Consider the following 18,997-nt stretch of genomic DNA (forward strand, 5'->3'; position numbering starts at 1 on the left):
CGCCTTTTTAAGTCGGTATAAAAGGCTGTGCACATACAGAATCACTGAAACCTTGGAAGCTAAATCTTTCTGCCTTTGATTCTTTGTGCATAGTTCTTTATCCTGTTAAAGTTTTTTCATTAGTCTAGCGCATGTCGCTAGCATGCGCTAGCGCTGTGCAGATTTGCGGGTATTTAAGCAGGTGGTTTTTCGAAAATAAAACTAGTTAGAAAGCACTTGTCCTTGTTGCTCCTTTTTTTCGTGCCCGTTTGTTTTGCGCAGAAGTTTTTTAAAAATGAATCTGTTACAACTAGGCCGACTCACAGTTATGCTTCAAAAAGAGAATAGACGGGAGGGGTTAGTAAAATGCAGAGTAAATAAAATGGCTTCGTAAAAAATTGCAAATCGAGTCGGACATTCTCAAATACGAATAAAAAGGAGATGCATACAGAAGCAAATATTTTCGAATATGAGCTATTTCTATCAACCGATTGCCAGCTCAGCAAAATGAAGCCCGAACTTTGTCACAATTAAGATTCTCTCTCAACAGCCCGTAAGTCAACCTCAACTGTCCTGACATACTCTCAGCCCGCGCACGACGCCTCAGTGTTGTGTTTCACTGCTTTAAAGGGTTTGTTTTGGTTTGGATGAGGGGGGATCTCTGCATCTCAGCATCAGCCAACACTTTGCTTTTTGAGCTCAAGCTCCTTCAAAGAGGCAGCGGCACACTTCCTTTCCCGTTAATTCCTCAATGCATAGGTCTTTCTGTTCTTGTCCTCATTCTGCCATTTGTTTGCCCCACGGGGCATTGGAAGCATTCTTTTGGTCAGTTGCACCGTCCACGTACGATTTTTCCAACTCCCTAGGAGCCGCAAAAACGTCAGAAAAATCAGCCAGTTGGAAAAAAATGCATGTGATTCACTGCCCTTAAGGGCTCAAACCGCCACAGGCACATTCAAAAACGCTCTGAAGGCCTGTCGGTACACGTATTAGGCATATCGGTGCTCGTACTGTGACAGGAAATACCGGGTACATGCGTGTATAAACGTACTGTGTCCCGTGGCATCGTCCCTTCCCAGGCTTGTTATGCTTCACATCAATACTTTTGCGTATGCTTCACCAAGTAACATTTCTGTACGGAGGCGAAGCTAACTTTCGGGAACCGGCATTATGCAACGTACCGTGTTTTCCAAGCTTCTGAGCCAATCGCGAGGACCACAACGGCGGAATCCGCGACATTGCTGACAGTAGAGAATTCTTTCAATAAAAAACACGGCAACCAACGGCAAGAAGCTTCATAGAGAACGCCGAAGCAGCTAGGCCTAGCGTTGCCGCAGTGGTGGCTACGGCTGCCAGCGGATCTGCGTGCGAGAGCGCCGATTCGAGGCGGCGAGGTAATCAAAATGGCAGTGGTGGTGGCTTAGATTAATGCCCTTTCGCATCTTCTGTCACGGCAAAACTTCCGGAAAATTGGACGGTAAAGAGTTCTTGCATACGAAATTTCAGACGTTCTGATAGATTGACTCTAAGGGGTACGTGGTGGTGCCGCATGGCCGTCCAAATTATCGGGAATCCGGAAAGTCCGTCGTTGACAGCACACTGTCAAGTCCTCCAGCCCACGACAGGGCGTCAAAGACGATTCATAACGATTCCTGTCTGTTACTCCCGCCAGCATTACCGCGACTTTCGACCCTTTGAATAAAATTATAGCTAATTTTCCCTGATAGAGGCACAAATTCCCCGAGTTTTCCCCGAGTTTTTCCAGACTACTCAAAATCCCCAAGAATTCCCGGTTTTCCCGGTCTTCCCGGTTGGTAGACACCCTGTATCGGCAAGTTTGCGGCAATAACGTAGCCATGTCCACTTTGAGGGGGCAGAAACAGATGGGCGCACTTAGCTGCCAGTGACATAGAAACACATGGCGGGCATGCTGCGGAAACTGCGGCATCTGTCTTCACTATTATCCTAATACCACACGTCTGCGCTAAGGGTGGGTGAATATCTTAGCTGTGTTACAAACGTTGGCGTATGAATAAGGTACACTTTTGACGTATCAGTGTAAACGTGGCTACTATCATTGCCGCTCGCGATTTGTTGTATGCCCATGAGTGCAGATGAGAGAATCGAAAGGCGCCTTTTTTTGTTGTTGTTGACCACAACCATTATAAAGCTGACACATAATAAAGGCAAGTTTGGTTGTACCTCTTTTTGTCATGGAAGTGCGGAAAGTGATGAAAGTAATGAAATGAGGCATCTACTTAAGAATATTTGGTGCGTGCAGACCGCTTGGTTTGTCTTGAAGAGTCGTTCGCGTAGCATTCGACAGATGGTAAGCGCGATCATTATTAGCTAGACTCGGCATGCGACATATCGCTGCGGCAAGTTCGGGGTGCGATCATTAAACGGGGAAATAAAAAAAATCTAATTTTGACGACAAAATTCAGGGGTGCGATCATTATGCGAATAAATACAGTATATCTGTGTTTATTCGGCACCAAACCATAACCTAAATCGCCAACGCCCAATGAATCAGCATTTATTAGGCCTAATGGCTTGTGCAGGTTAGACTGACAGCTGTTGAAGCAACAATCGGGTCTCCGTGCGCGTGCCTACAAAGTTTGCCCATAAGCTTTCTGTCCCTACACGAGTTTAACTGTGCGAGTATGCGATTGTGAACATGCACATCTGACACAATCCACATGCCTTTCACCAGCTAATCACCCCAACCTTTGCACAGGCAGTTGTGCTTTCTGAAACAGTGATCCCTCGTCATAACGAAATTGCTTTACCCGAAATATCGCTGTATTCGAAATTTCTTCTGGTCCCAACACAAACGCATGTATTTTAAGCCGCTTAGAGCCAAGTGGTAAGTGTAGGCATCGCCACCTCCTGGTGGTGGCGACCCTTTTCTGCATGCAGTGCGAAATTAATACCGCCGAAGAACTAGTCTGATGCAGGCACAGAACAGGCCACAAAAGTACCAAACCCATGACCGATGAGTGCCTAGTAATGAGTACCGAGCGAGTGCCGAGTGCTCCCAGTTGTTTACTGCAGAGCGAACTGAAGCTGTCAAATTCCATGGTGCAGCCTGCCGGAACCATTAATTTCTGTCGCAATCGCGTCGCTGGTGTCCCCCACGATAGGATCTACTTGAAATGGTTTGGCGCTTCGTCCCCGACGAGGACGAAATGCCGGAAGACGCACAACCACGTGAAGTACTAACTATGGTACTAGCGCGGGAGTACATACGTCTGCTGCGAAGCAAGGTTGAATGCATGGGTGGCGACCACGGCCTCGTGGAATGCTTGGTCAAATTAGAGCAGGGGTTGCTTGCGCCCAGTAAGAAGCCAAAGCTCACTGCATTTTCTACACCTGAATAAAGTTTTGCTTCACTTCATTGTATTTTGACTTCCTCGCAGTTGTGGCACAATTAAAGTTCGTCTGCTTTAGTTTTTGTCGAGTGGTCGCTTATATCTAATTACTTCTTGTATTGAATTTTTGCGGCGTTCCGCTGACTTCGTTATAATGTGGGTTTACTGTATGTGCTGCTTTTGTCGCCGTTCCTTCTGTCCGCATTGCATCAGCATTTTAATCAGTCCAGGACTGACTAAACTTGTGGCAACTGACAGTGCATGCTGTGAAAAGGCTGCGCCCAATAGGCACCAACCATTCCAGGTGGTTCACCAAATATTCAAGACAGCTAATAGCACATATTCAATTTGGAAATCAAATTATTCGATTTGGTGATATGCGAGTATTCACGGGCCCCCAATACTAGGTCTAGATTGCAGGACAGTGGGCTCTAAGGAGCTGCATTTGATGACATATTTCCCACATGTGCTTTGCAACTAAGCTGGGGTTCCTGCATACAAGATCCTATCCAGCAGAATGAAAACGAGGGACACAGAAGTGGACATAACAGCTGCAGAATTACAACAGGAGCTAAGCTGTTATGCAGTTGCAGTCTTCAGGCGAGTCATCCAGAGTGATACTGTCGAAAGACAGAAGTGCCACTAGTACCTGCGAATCAACCTTTTGAGTCGCAAACCATTTTGAGTAAAATTGATCTAACGCATTTGTTTTTGTTCAGCACAAATTTTGTTGTACCCTACTCCTTATGCAAAGAAGTCACCAACCAGCAATTTGGACTGCGGTGTCTGCCAAAAAGTCTGCAACTGCTTATTTTATGGCAAATCCAATATCTGTTTATCGCAATTAATTTCATTGAAAAAGCAGCAGAAGCCATTCCACGACGACTATCAATGGTGATGCGTTTAGCATTTAATTAATTTAGTGACATGATGTACTACCATCGCTGAAACGAGTTATGTACGAGGTGTGTACTGGAGGCAGGATTTCCTCTTTCGTGCTTCCTTAACACTCGGCGCCATCTAGTGCCGCTGCCACAAAGCCTGCGTGTGGCCTCCAAAATGGATGGCGCACCAGTGTGTGCGAACACCACGAAACACACCATGCAACAACCGACCGCCACTCTTGAGCTTTTTTCTGGACACTCCACGCAATCTAGTGGCCCTGCCAAATATTCTGCACATGGCCGCGGGCGAGAAGCATCACACACTGGAGCCTGCGAATGCCAAGAATTGTTCCGTTGCTTGGCGCACACTCAGTGGCACATACTCTGTGAACTAGGGGTGTACAAATACCAAATAGTAGATTTTGAATCAAATATTGAATCGAATCAAGGAAATAAAGCCAGATAGCAAATGGAACATCAGGAAATTTAGCACAAACATTTATGCTTTCAAATTTTGTGCAAGAAACAGTGCTGCACATGAGTGAAGTGCATGCTCAGGAGGCTAATCCAATTAACAAGAATCTTGCTAGCTATCAGTGATTTAGGCCCCTGTGAATCAAGATGCATAGTATGCTCTGTGCTTATTAAATGAAGAGCAAATTAGTAACCTGCAATGATAAGTCAGTTTGTATAAAAAGGCTCTAAAATATGTTATCGATGGAATATCTGAAATAGAATTAAGTGCTTTTTTTCCCCTGTGGAGCTGAAGAAATAGCGAAGTTGTCCGAAATACCAATGCGGTTTTCAGTGTAATAGTGGATCATACTGTGCCTAATGACAATCTTCTGTGGCTTGGAAAGTATCGCTTCCTCGTTTGCTTCCAGAAAACAGGAGGTTATTTCCACCTTCATGGCAGGTGGTTTCTGTGGATTACAAGTTAGAAGGTCAATCTGTGCGACAGACAAAAGCGGGCAATGTGCATCCTGTCCCTCGTCACCGCTCTGCACAGTCATCAGCACCACACAAATCAACCCTGGTCAGCGCCGACGGTAGAGAGTTCTTAAATCGGGAGAGCTACCGCAAGCTCGTGCAACGGCAGCCAGCTAGTTCCAGTCCCGATAGGAAGTCACGCGAGTTGGGGTACCAACACAACCTGAAGTTGCCCAAAGTTTGCAAAATCGAACACCGGGACAGCTGGCCATGGGATAAACGTAAACATGCGACCAGCATGGCAGCGACAGGCGAGGCCACCGCCATATTGCCAACTACGCCGAGCACATGCTCTGCGTAAATTATACGTTGCCGGGTTGAAAATATATACACTCAAACCTTCTCATAATGCAATTGGATATAACGTAATAATGGGTATAACAAAGTAAATGAAATTTCCCTTGAAGTCCCCATAGAGATTTAAAACCATTATAACGAATTGAAATTGTGTTGCCGATGAATATAACAAACTACATTTGTCTCCAAAACCAAAAAGTACCCGAATGTTCCACGCCACACGGACTGGTAGCTAGGCGGGACCTCCGAGATCACACCGAGTGCAATCTCAGAGGACACGAGCTGGCCGAGTCAAGCCAATGCGGCAAAGTTCAGTCTCCTCCTCGATCGCACAGTGCCACACTGTATTGTGTGCCATGTGCTACTGAAACGAGCCAAGTGTAAAGCCGATGCGAGAGACAATCACAATGGAGCTGAAGGCAGCTATCTAAGGACTGTCGCATCAGCTGCCAAGTCTAGAGTTGCATTCACCAATGATGTTTTTTTGTTTTATTCACATTTCCTCGCATGCCTGGCTGTGTAGCAGTTTCGCAGGCCTCAGACATCTTATTTCCATTCCAGTTGCGCACCCAATCGGGCATATGTTGCGGCAAATGGCAATAACGGATATAACGGAGTAACAGATATAAAAGTCATTTCGGCTCCCCCTTTAACTTTGTCATAACGAGGTTAGCGTAGTCGCATTTGGGGATACAATGCAGTTTCACAAGATCTTGCGTGTCTCAGCATAGGAGGTGCACTAGGCCAACTTTCTTTTACACAGCACAATAAAAGGCCTCCGACGCATACAATGCCAAGACGACAAATTGCACGTACCCCGAAAGCGATCTCTCGAGGATGCCTGCTCGTACGTCCTCGACATTGACGAGTTGGCATTTTGTCATCACATGACCAGACATGAAAAAGCAGGATGCCAGGTATGTCTTATACACATCGAATTTCATACCGACCTGCTCGTGCTTCGATTTCAGAAAGTTTGTTTTGACTGATGGTGCGTCTCGTCTGGCGCTGTGCTGAAGTAGCTGGGGCTGCAGCTGGTGCATGAAAATACACCCCGCCTGCTACCAGCAAAAGTTTCACACAAAAAACAGAATTGGTTGATCATGAGAGCAATAAGCTATGTACTTGTGACCATTACTGAACCAGTGCGTTCTTTTTACAACAGCCTAGTTAGAATACAACAGTTTCAAGCTGCCACCCAAATATACGAGATGGAACACACATTGGCTAGCTTCGACACCTTCGCTCACTACAGAAAAGGGAGATACCGTCGCATATCATCAATACCACCAGAGAAAGACGAACCGCAAAGGCACCGCAATGTGTGGGAATGAGAGTCCACAACTTGTACAGAACACAATGCAGATATAGCATGCACGAATGAGAGCATGGCGCACGGTTCATGACCGAAAAGAAGGTTTAAAGGGATAGATGAGTGGATACACACACACATGCACATGCCCACATGCATGCATGCACAGAGCTTCAAAAGGTTGGCCACCACTCATATCAGACCGCATCGCAAGGCGGAATGGTGCGTTAGAACCTTAGGTGATAACACTAGAAGTAATGAAGACTGAAAGTGACCATAGTCAGCTGGGTGAGCAAGGTTAAAGTCCTCAGGCGCCCGCATTGCAATCAGTCAAGTCCCCACAAGGATAGCAGTGAGCACTCATCGCCCCTTTTTTGTCATATGCTAGCCAGAGAACTTGTAGAGAGTAGCCAGACCAAAATTGTCCTGGCTGGTTCTGGCAGCACACGGGTAGTAAAACGAACGCGCAGCGGAAGTGCGTCGCACGGTGGATGAAGCAACTCGAGAAAAACGAAGCCACTCTGGCTGGCTTTAGCAGCCTGCAAGTAGCCAAAAGTGGCCTTATTGCCCTCATCAGTGCTGACATCAAGGGTGCAGTTGGCGGAATTTGCCACTGCTTGAAATTGCCTAGGAACATGTGGCTATTTAACACCCAAGTTAACGAGGGTTGGATGCACAGAACTTCTGCAACAATTTGCAAGTGCTGCCTTGACAACTTATTGGCTCGACTTGGCTAGTCCTGAAGTGTCGGCAGAATCAGCAACTAGTGGACTGACTAGGCTTCGCTAGTTTCAGTATCGAGAAGGTGCTGGCAACACGACTGACAACCATGTCGATGACAAATCAAAAACAAAATACATTGCTATTTCTGCTCGACTTGGTGGCTAAATTAGCACAAGTCTGGCAGTCACGTGGCCCACTGTAAGGTATCCAAAATTTCAGTCATCCTTAAAAGTTAAGTCTATGGGGTCAGCAGCTGTGCAAATAATCAAACAAGTCCGCATTATCAGTGTCCACATTAAGGGTTTGCAATATATCCCTGAAAACAGGTCCTTAAAGAAAATATATTGCAAGTATCTCAAGAGAACCAGAAGCAGCAGTATGACCTCAATCGCAGATGTTCATTTTTCGCCCAGCGCTTCGTGTTGCTTTGGTCACCATCCCATAAAGTTCACGTTTGTGAAAGACTACTCTCCTGTTACACAGAACAATATTGCATGCTCCGCCAAGTGACCGATGTCACCTATGAAGTCATTCTAGCCACATTCAGTACATCCTCTGCTGCGACAACCAGCGACATTGTCCATGTCGCATGGCTCAAGCCCTACAACTGTCCAGACATTTTAGATATTTAACAGCACCGAGATGGTGCTTTTGCTGCTGGGAGTGGTATCATGATAACATCGACAGATGTTTTTTGAAAAGACAAGCTACCACGAGAAAGATCAAGCGTCTGAACACTTGGCACAAGTGAGTGCCTATTTTGCACTCTGGCTGCAGCATAAATACAGCGTATACAGTCACTTTTTTCCATGCCTTTCCATGCATGACAATATTGAACTGAGGCAAGATCAAGAGGCCAATTGGGTGCAAACCTGGCTGGAGGCTTCTCCTCAAAGCAGCAGTTCCTCCTGCAGATGGTCCAAGTGGCCTACGTGGCTCGGGCAAAGCTGGCACCAATTGGGCTGCTGGCCGCTGGGTTACGGTGGGCACAGATGGCATTGGCACCCTTCGAGCAGGTTTCGACACCCCAGAGGCAGACCCAGGCTAGAAAAAGTGGTTGAGAGGAACTTAATCGCATGAGGTTCATGGTGATTTGACAAGAAAGTCTTGTCTAGAGAGCATTCAGTCACCTAATGACAACTTTGTCTTTCTGAAGTTTTGATGACTCAGTGACTTTTCTGGCAACTAATTAGCCAGTAAATTGCCCTGGTAAAATTCCTTAAGGAACTGTGGCAGAGTTTAATGCCATGCCCACATTTTATGCAAAGAGGGATATATCTGTATTTGTAGTTTCTACAGATGTACTAACTAACTCTTTGAGGCTCAATGACGTAAATATACAGCGCCATGAATGAGTCCAAAAATGGTCGATGCCGTATATTTACGGTGCCGTCTGTACGTTTGAAAAGCACGCCAATTTCCTAACTTTTTCTTTTCTATCATGTGCTGCCACTATGTGGGAATACAGCAAATTTCTTTCGCGCGCCTCCCTCTCTCGGTTTTCGTTTCATCGTTTTAGAGCTAGCTCGCTCCTACATGTCCATATACTGCCGCTCACGCATTGGTATGCGTGCGGGCAGAGGGAGGCAGTTTGGGTTTTGTTCCATGGGCGGTTTCAGCTTCTTTTGCTTGCAGAACTGATGGCTATCTTGTTACTAAGTGCTCAAAGGGCTACTGCTTGTTGCTCGCTCGTTTAGTGCTCACAGGGGTGCGCATAGCAAGGATGCCGTCGTGCATGCGTTTCCGTTGCCCTCCCCCCCCCCCTTTTTTTTTTTGCCACTCGCGAAAACTAATTGCCTCTGGTTGGCAATATGATGAAGATTAGCGGAAGTTTGTCACATGTTTTGCTTTTTTTAACAGGCACACAACCACACAGTTTTCTTGAGTGCGCGCACCTATGCAGTTCGATTATGGTATGCACATAAATATTAGTGTAAGAGCAGGAAAAGGCGAGAGTTGCAAAATATTCTTGTGTTCACATTTTCAAAGCCTTGAACTATGTGTATAACAACGCATTAAAATTTTTAATTCTTATAACTTTATTTGCTTTTTATTGGTATACATGTACTCTTCATTCATGAATAACAACGCAAAATATTTTTCTCACTTTACGGTCACCCTAGAAAAATTACAGTAAATTTTTTTTCCAAAGTAAGTCCCTAAGAAGAATTGGAATCTGCAACAAAAAGAAATGGACCCTGGGTGGTCGCATGTGGCGAAAGAAATAGACCCTCAAAGGGTTAATAGCAGGGATGTGCAAATACCCAATAGTATATTTCGAACTAAACATTGTAAAAAATAAAACGCCAAATATTGAATCAAATATCCAAGAAATTCGGTGATATTCGAATATTTGCACACCCTTACTTAGCGAATGATATGGGTGCATTGAAGCTGCTTTTCTAGGCAAAACACAATCTTGAAATGTTATGCCAATTTTTAACACATTTGCAGTTATCCCATCGCACATTCTGACCATTGAGTTAGCAACACTAATTGGGTTCCTTCGTGCATGCCAGTTATCGCGGTAACAAGGGTAAGGCAGCTTTCCTCATTAAGAAAAAGAATGTTACAGTGACTGTTGCTACGGGCTCTGAACTTGCCTGGGAATGTCTGCAGCTGTGTTTGATAGACACACAGGTGTACATTATGTGCTGTTGCTTACGTGCAACACTCAAGTAAAAACTTAAGTAGGGCCCTGCATTTTTGCACAAAGACAACACAACTCAGGAAACATCTGCAGCTAGAAAATTTTCCATTCGAATTTTTCCAGTTAACCGAGATGAAACGTATGTTATTCACTTTAGAGCATGTTGAAGTTCGAAAGTGAAGTAGAACAGGAGGTCTTCCAAGTAGACACAACTTACCAAGACTAGAACTTTACAGATATCCATGGCAAAAGACTGCCAAAATATAGATTGGTGTTCCAGTTAATCCAAATTGGATTAACTAGAACATCAATTGCGGTTTTACGTGCTGAAACCACGATATGATTGCGAGTCACGCCGTAGTGAGGGACTCCGGAAATTTGGACTACCTGGGGTTCTTTAACATGCACTCAAATCTAAGCACACAGGTGCTTTCACATTTCGCCCACATCGTAATGCGGCCATCATGGACGGGATATGATCCCATGACCTCGTGCTTAGCAGCCGAACACCATAGTCGTTAAGCAACCACAGAGGGCACCAGGTTAACAATGATTTTGGGATAACTACTAGCGGGAACGTCAATATTTTCAAAGCGCATTTCTAAGGACGCATATTGAAGCCTCCACACAATGTTCTCGCTCTGCTCTCTTGGAACAATGAAAGCACACCAGGTACTCGAACGCATCACTTGAGCCCGTAGCCCAGTCCCACTGCAAACCGATTGAGTGTTTGACTGACTGATTTGATTTCTGAAATAGGAAGATAATGTTTTAATTGCTCGTTGCGATAGATCTTATGAAATAGGTGTACTAGATATGGGACAGTTTCTGGCAGCTAGAAACGGCTTAACAACTCATTTCTTGCTCAGCACACAATATATTTATCTATGGTGATGCTATCAGATGGGCACCCTTTCCTTCCTGTGCGTGCCTGTCATTTACATTCTGCCTTGTCTTGTTAGGAGTTGTAATGGTGGCACTGCTTTACCCGGTTTTCAGCAATTTCAGTTTTAAAAAGTGACATAAAGAAAGCCGATTCCAACAGCTGGATAGTCTAACTTTCTTTTGAATGCAATTGAATTCAATTCTAGAGCTTTATGTGCCAAAAACACAATTTGATTACGAGGCACACCGCAGTGGGGAACTCAGATTAATTTTGACCACCAAGGGATCTTTCACGTGCACCTGTGGCCTGGATTTGGTCCCACGACCTCACACTTGGCAGCGTAACACTACACCTGCCAAGCCACTGTGGCGGGCTTTCTTGCGAGTGCAGCAAGCCTCATCAATATTGTTTCAGTAGATGCCAAATGAAAAGACTCATTCCACTGTGTTAGGCAGGAGAAATAAGAAAAAATAAGTTAAGGGGAGACCCTTCTCTTCAGAGCCAAAAACTGGAGCAATGGGATGAAGATATTTGGGCTTGACTGGTGCAAAGCATTTACTCTTGCTTGATTGGATAACTGTATCATCCTTCATTGATTCAGCCTCTGCTCTTATCACAAACAGGTTGTGGAATGTTTTTTCCTCGTTTTCTCAAAACTGCATTTCTGGCAGTGTGTGTGTCACCTGTTCGGAGTGATGATATCTCTGGTTCTACATATCCTATCAATTTTTTTTTTTTTGTAAGAAAGGTAGACAAATAGAGATTGCAGTGGGCATATAATATATATGAACTTTATGACAAATCTTTGAAACGTAACAAGTTGTCCTGGGTGTGACAATGGGTCCACATTTAAAAATGCAACTGGTTAAAATCAGTCTAGAGCAATCATACTTGCACCACTGCATACTCAGATTACTCATTTTTAGATTATATATAGTATTTCGCCATAGATAGTTTAGTAAACAGCCCATCTCCAAGCAAGCTATCAATATATTCAGTTGTAAAAAGATTTGCCATGGAAGAAAATTATGTATTCTATTAGTTCATGGAAATACACAACTTCTGCAAGTTTCACCAAAATGTACTCAAAAATATTTTTTTAAAACTTGGATGTAGGGTCTCCCCTTAAGCTGCTTTAGTAGCCCAAAATTAGTAGCTGCATTCTACAATACAGCTGAATCTGAATAATTCGAACATGCTTCATTTGAATTTTCGGTTTATTCGAACTGATGCTGCAGTCCCATCAAAGTTATGTGCATTCCAATAGGCAAAAACACCCAGTAGTTCATACGCACAAGCATTTGCGACGGTTAACTTGAACATAGTGCGCTTCGGCAATGCTCTCAGCAGCGTGCCAAATGGCACAGTGGCACCTCCGACCAGCACTGCTTTGACTCTGTAGTGGAAAGGCTTAGGGGAAATCCCTCAATGCTGTGCACGAAAGAGAAAAAAGAAGTGGCGGAAATTTTATGCTCTCTTAAATGGCAATGTCACCATTTCTGCATCGTGCCATGATGCCCCAGCTACACAAGCAGCAAAACACGCGCCGCAGGAGGGATCGGTCCTGGGCCGACTGTTCATGGCTAGCCGCAGCAGAAAGCCAGCCACGAGCGGAGCAGACCAATAAGAGTGGCTTCTACAGTGACGTACACACTGGGAACTGGCACCATGCAGGCCCGCCGGACCGCTCTATTCGTACCTGCGTCTGGTTCAGCCGGACCACTTGTTGCGCGCGATCCTCTGCTCACGTCAGCTCTCGCTCGCACTTGCTTTGGTTGGTCTCGTTCGCGCTTGCTTTTTACGATGACGCGTCTGAACTGAGACGTCCCGATGGAAAGGTTGTTAGAGAAAGTGTGCCACATCCGATTCTGTACGACAAGACAGACCCTGAATACAAGGACACGAAGACGACAGCCAGGGCCTTTCTCCTTGTCTTTTGAACGCCCCAACGCCACAACAGAAGGGAGCACACACCAAGATAATTATGATCAGCGGCAATGACTTCGTCATCTTGCCGAGACATGACTCGGGTTAAGAATGCAAGACGAAGAAAGTAAACGACGCCAATCTGTCAGCAGACAAAAGAAAAAAAACGTGCTTGCATGCTGACGGGAGCAACAGCGGAGGCCCAGTCCTGGACTCGGCAACTCCGCTGCTTCTGTGGCCCAGTAACTCCCCCGTAACTCCCTCCCCACTTCCCCCATAACTTCCTCATCTTCCACAGTCTTCGCACGCATCAGCCCCGGGGCCATCAGCCCAGCCAGCCCGGCGCCTGCTTAGCCCGCTCCTTGAAGTTTCGTTTTCTGCCGTTAGTGGGAAGCAAGCATTGGCCGGTGTGGGCAGTTTCGTGGTCCCCGCTCACTCTGTGCTTGCGTGCTGCAACATTTCAAGACTTGCACCGTTCGTGCATCGAGCTATGGTGCATGAATACTTCAAAAATAAGTCCTTTTAAATCAAAAATATTTTCTGGTGCCTTCGAGTTCGAATTATTGAGATTCAATTGTACCAAAAAGCTCATACAGTGAAAGGAGGCTTAGCAAACCAAAGAATAGTTGCAAAATATGAAGGACAGGTGGAACCAGTGCTTTAAGTTTCCTGACCAGCTCATTGCGACAAGAATTATTACAGCGTCTGCTCAGGCCTAGTTAATCCCATCTCAGTAAAAAGAAATGCACTGGATTCCGAAGGAGTCAAAAAAACTAGCTCGGATTTTTCTGAAGCATTTTCTCATATTTGGGCTGATGTGCAACTGGAGTTCTCCCACGAAAGTCAAGAAATTATACTTTGAACCTCATATTCTCTTCCCTTCTCCAAGAGAAGGGAAGCACAGTAGAGGACGGCAGAAGACTAGATGGAGTGACGAAATTAGGAAATTTGCGGGTGCTATTTGGAATCACTTGGCGGAGGACAGGGGTAATTGGAGATCGCAGGGAGAGGCCTTCGTCCTGCAGTGGACATGAACAGGCTGATGATGATTATTCTATTCTAATTATCAACCAATTATCCCAAAACTGACAAAGTTTTGAAAGATTATCAGTTTAAGCTGATTCAGTCTTCCTCTGCCGTGTTCAACTGCTGCTGCTGTGACCAAGATAGCCGTTTTTGCACTGCATCATGTGTGCAACCATAGTGAAAGAATGTGTTCTTTTTATTGCTTGATTAAGCTTATTGGGACAAGGGTTAACGAAGCCAAAATGTGCCATGACAGCAACTTTATAAAGGAGGCGACAGGTAAGTATGCTACAAAAACAGATTTACGATGGTAAATAGGGACACAAAAGCAAGAATAGCAGTGTATAATGGTACACTAAAGCGAAGCAATGGGAATATAACGCTGAAAATGTGAAGATTTATTGCCATATAGACTAGGCGAGAAACAAGCACAGCAACAACAGCCTTGGCACCAGCAACTTACGATTGACCTTCACACCCCAGCAATGAAAATGCTCGAGCACTGCGCACACCGTTACAAAAACATTAAGATTACTGGACAAGTACAGTGAAACGTCGTTAAACCGTAGTTAGCCAGAGCTCAGAAAAAGTATGTACTAAACGGTAGCACTGCTTAACCGAGATTGCATGAGATCGCCCACTTATCTGCCAAAAACGGAACTGAGAGAGTGTGATGAAAGGGCAAAAAACATGCAGTATTTATTCATTTCACACGAGAAAAGTTATTTTCGTTTGATGCTGCGGCAGCCTAGCAGTGACAACAGCGGCCTCAAATTTACTGAAGCTGCGAGCCACCTTTTCAGCCAGCCCCCTCTTCTCGACAAACACTCTCATGGCAGATTCCTTGTTGGCGTTGCATGTTCTCCGTGCACACAGGTGGTAGCACTGCAGAAATCGCGGGGCGCCTTTTTCATTGCAGGGTGCTGTTCTTGTCGTGACGATTGCATTCATGAGGCAGACGTAACGTGCAGCTTCTGCCACTGTCGGGCCTGAATCGCCTGTGCTGTTGCTTTCCATGTCGTCCTCATCACTGTCGCTAATCGACACTTCAGCAACAACAGAGGCAATGATGGCGGAAAGTCGAACTCGTAGCCGACATCTCTTAACGGTCGCAGTAGCGTTGCCGTGCAAATTCTTCGCATTCCAAATGCCACACACCGTAGTCAACAGTAGATCCCTGTCGCGTGCCAGCGCCAGCTTCTTCATGTCACGTTCGATAGCATGAACTGTGTCTAATTTTTCTTCTATGCTGAGCAACCGGTGTGTTTTTTATCCGAGCTTCGGCATGACGCAAGTCCTTGTTTACATGACGCCACAACGCTCTCTAGCACGTCGCCAAAATGATGTGGCTTCACACGCAAACGCACATGGCACCTGGAGGCCCCTGTTCTGATCTCCGAGGCTTGTTCTGCCGGGCCACCCGATGGAGACAACGCACTGCCGTGTTTGCGCGATAAAAACATGCAGATGCAACACACATTATGTTCAATGGCTGCCGAGTCAGGGATTTGACCTTACTACTTCTAAAACGAAACTACTGTTTAAGCAGGTACGGTTTAATGAGGTTTTACTGTGCCATATTTACTCTATTGTAATGCAAGTATTTTTTTACTTTTTGTAATGCAAGTTTTTTTGTTCATTGAACTGTACACTGATCACACTCAAATATAATTTACAGAACAGACCACTTTATTCTAAACCCCCTAATTTTTAGTGTTGCAATGGCAACCTGCACCTCTAAGTCTCGATTCCATCCATTTATGGTCCAAGTTAACCAGTCACAACATTTTTTTTGTTCGAATCGAGAACATTTTTGCTGTGCCTGTGACTGACGTTACAGTTATGGTGGCACAGTGCCCCGCAGCCTTGCATGCTTCAAAGCCATTCATATGCGACGTTAGTGATTCAGCTCATTCACATGCCCGTTTTGAGAGATGAACAATTTTTGATGGCCAGGGACTTGGCAAGCTCCACCGCGGCTTGGCAATTCGATGTCAACAAGTCAGCAATTCGTGGATGGTGGGACCCACGGGAGGCTCTTTAAATGCAAGGCAGGACGAACGGGCTTTGTGTACATAGTAGAGACCTGGTACTGCCCCTGACTGAAATGGTTGTGCTGTCTTTTAAGATGTGCATAATCTCAAGTGAGCTCAACCGTACAAAAGATTACTTGATTTGCTGACAATAACTTTCAGAAAGTTTTGCTTTCGAGAGATTCTGCTCATCCTGGCACCGAACGCTTCGAAGTATACGGCCAACGGCGCCCTGGGCACCATGCCATAGACACTTGTTGGGTTACACAAAATTTCGCTGAAGTGAAGCTACTTCCAAAAGTGATTGCCCTAGAATACCGCCCAAGAAAGGTTCTGCCTCCTCCTAAGACATTGTAAGTGAAGAGAACAATTCCTAATTGAGATTCCTTGTAAGAGGTGCTACTTCTCTGTCCATTCATCTTGTGTTACATTCACAGTTTTATTTTTATTTTTTTCAAATGACTGAAACCCCTCGTTTTACAATTACAGTTATGTTATAGAGTGACGCATTTTAGATTGTGAAGAGAAGATGTGAAAATTATATAATTACTGCAAGCCCATCTGTGCTATGGTTTTGAATGAACAAATGCTGAGAAGGTTTGCACAGATCTTACTCATATTCATCTTCACTTGAGCAGAGAAGAATGGTGGTTCCGATGGTAAATTATCTGGCTAAAGGTTGTTTGAAGTATTTTGAAGCAGTTTCAACAGGAAACATTGCTTTAGTGAAAATAGTGTAGGATGAAGAGGTACATCATGTGCAAAAGTTGTTTAAAGCAGCATACTTTTTCGCCATGAAAATGAGGGCATTCAACTGAAATCTGCAGGACTGTCAGCTGCTCTCCAGATTTTATCTAATACAGTAGTTCTATTCATAGTCCTATTCGTTAGGGGGTGAGGGGGCAATGTTAAGCAATTATTTGTGGGTCATTAAGCGTAGTTCCATTTTCTGTTTATCCCACTCCAAGACCGTCGGTGGTCTCTAAGCCTCTGAAGGACAAACAGGATGTCCACTGGTTGGGAACAATTAGTAATCACCTTTGGTCGCTCGACACCTTTTGGGGCGAGCGATGGTCTCGCTGGTGCCTGCGCATTCCTGGCAAACGTGGTGTCTGACGCTGTCCTAGTTGCAGCACTGGGTCGCCCGAGGACTGCCCTGGGTTTGGTGGCCATCGACAGCCGCCCTGCAGGACGCTGCACTGGTGCAGGACGTGGTGCTACGAGACCAGGGCACAAGATGAGGACAGAAATCGCTTTTGCTAAAAAATCCACGTGAAAGTGGCAAGACACAGGATGTCACTGCAGTCCAAGACCAGATAAAGAACTTCTGTTAAGAACATGCAGGCAAACAGACAAGATGAACAGGAAATCGTCTCTGTGTAACACAGGTATGACAAAAATGCAGACGTTTCAGAGGGAAATGTGCAAATACTACTCCGAGAATGAAGCAAACCCTCATTAATTTGAACTCCAATAGTCTCAAATTAACAGATGTCACAATTTTATTTTGCTGTCATGCTAAATTCACACATTTTTCACATAATTTTGAAATATCTTTGCAACCGGCTTCTGATACCTGCGAATCTCAACTGCGAACATGCCAGGAAAAAGTCACTATTTAAAGGTCTCCATACTTGGTGTGCAGCTGTGGTATCACCAAAAAGTGAAAGCAGAATGTTGTGGCACTGTAAATTTTCACTAAGGTTCTCCACCAACATCAGAGCCAGTTTTAAACTCCTCAGATGGTGGGATTCTGACCTTGCATTAGGATCGAACATGGCAGTGTCTTGGCAAAGTTCCAGGGACATTCTTACCGACGTGTCCAGTTCTGAGTAGCGTGAAAGTGACTGTATCCCAACTAAGCCCTAAGAAAGTTATTGCATCCTCAATATCCTCAAAAGGGATGCTCCTGGCATACCAAGCATTTGTCACGAAGTTAGCACTTACTGGCCCCACTCTCTAAGGGCTCTGCTTAGTACGTGCGTGGTCAGCGAGTTTATACCTTTGCATTTCACTGATCTCCGGAACCTTTTCCAATTTTCACAACTTCGTGTTAATGTTTTAGTAGAGTATTGCCCCTATACTGCATGCATATGTGAAATAACCCCAAACCGTAGTCTTGGGTCTCCAGTTGTCCCCAAGAAAATGAAATGTGGCCCCTCGCATTGAAACAACAGCCATTGCGTGAAGAATGTGAAATTGTTGGTCGATTGTGAATTTGCTCTCAGCGAATGTTTGTGCAGTCACGATCACAATTCATTTCAAAATCTCACTCCGCATATACACAAATGAAAAAGCTCGCAACTTCTTTTTCCCAAAAAAGATTAGTCGAGAGTGAGGCGCATGTCCCATTTCTACTTTCTCCAGTCTTTGTCCCAGGAGCCCTGCCACCACACAATGAATCAACAGCCAAAAATTTACCAGCTCACCATTTTTTTTACAATGCATGTACAGTTGAACCCCACAATAATGAAATCAGCGGGTTCTTGTAGAATGACCCAGCACAGATAAGGAATGCATCGCGAAATGAAGCTTTACGGTCAAAATTCCGTTAGCCTGCTTTGACAAAGCATGAAGTGCAGCCCATGCATTCCCCTTTGACAATGCCGCTGCAATGGAGCGGTATTCCCAATTGATCGCTTTCGAAAACACGATCACTTTAGCGAAATTTTGCATAACCCATCACAAGACGCAAAGCTACAGCGTTCCACTACTGCAATATTGTTCCTCCAGCGCACACTATCACTCTAGATGCCGACACATCCGGTGCGAAGCACAAAAGTGATTGCAACTCATAGCCTCGAAAGCGATCGACTGAGAAGATGGCACCTTTGCGTGAATTCATATCTAGTGACACAGGTAGATAATCTGGGGTGTAATGTTCTGGCAGGTCTCAGTGACTCAAGATTGCAGTTCAGAG

The 18,997-nt window shown here is 45.0% G+C and overlaps 1 protein-coding gene across 3 annotated transcripts in view; it reads right to left on the minus strand.

Moving 5' to 3' along the window:
• LOC142592639 (uncharacterized) overlaps window positions 1–18,997 on the minus strand; it is a 79,717-nt gene that overhangs the window by 33,422 nt on the left and 27,298 nt on the right. For all 3 annotated transcript variants that reach the window (XM_075704196.1, XM_075704195.1, XM_075704197.1), the window contains exons 6-7: window positions 17,116–17,294; window positions 8,429–8,600 (exon numbers count right to left, since the gene is read on the minus strand). In XM_075704196.1, coding sequence (XP_075560311.1) covers window positions 8,429–8,600; window positions 17,116–17,294 — 351 coding nt within the window. The remainder of the gene's footprint in view (window positions 1–8,428; window positions 8,601–17,115; window positions 17,295–18,997) is intronic.

This window comes from Dermacentor variabilis, chromosome 9 (genome assembly GCF_050947875.1).
Source record: "Dermacentor variabilis isolate Ectoservices chromosome 9, ASM5094787v1, whole genome shotgun sequence".
NCBI lineage: Eukaryota > Metazoa > Arthropoda > Arachnida > Ixodida > Ixodidae > Dermacentor > Dermacentor variabilis.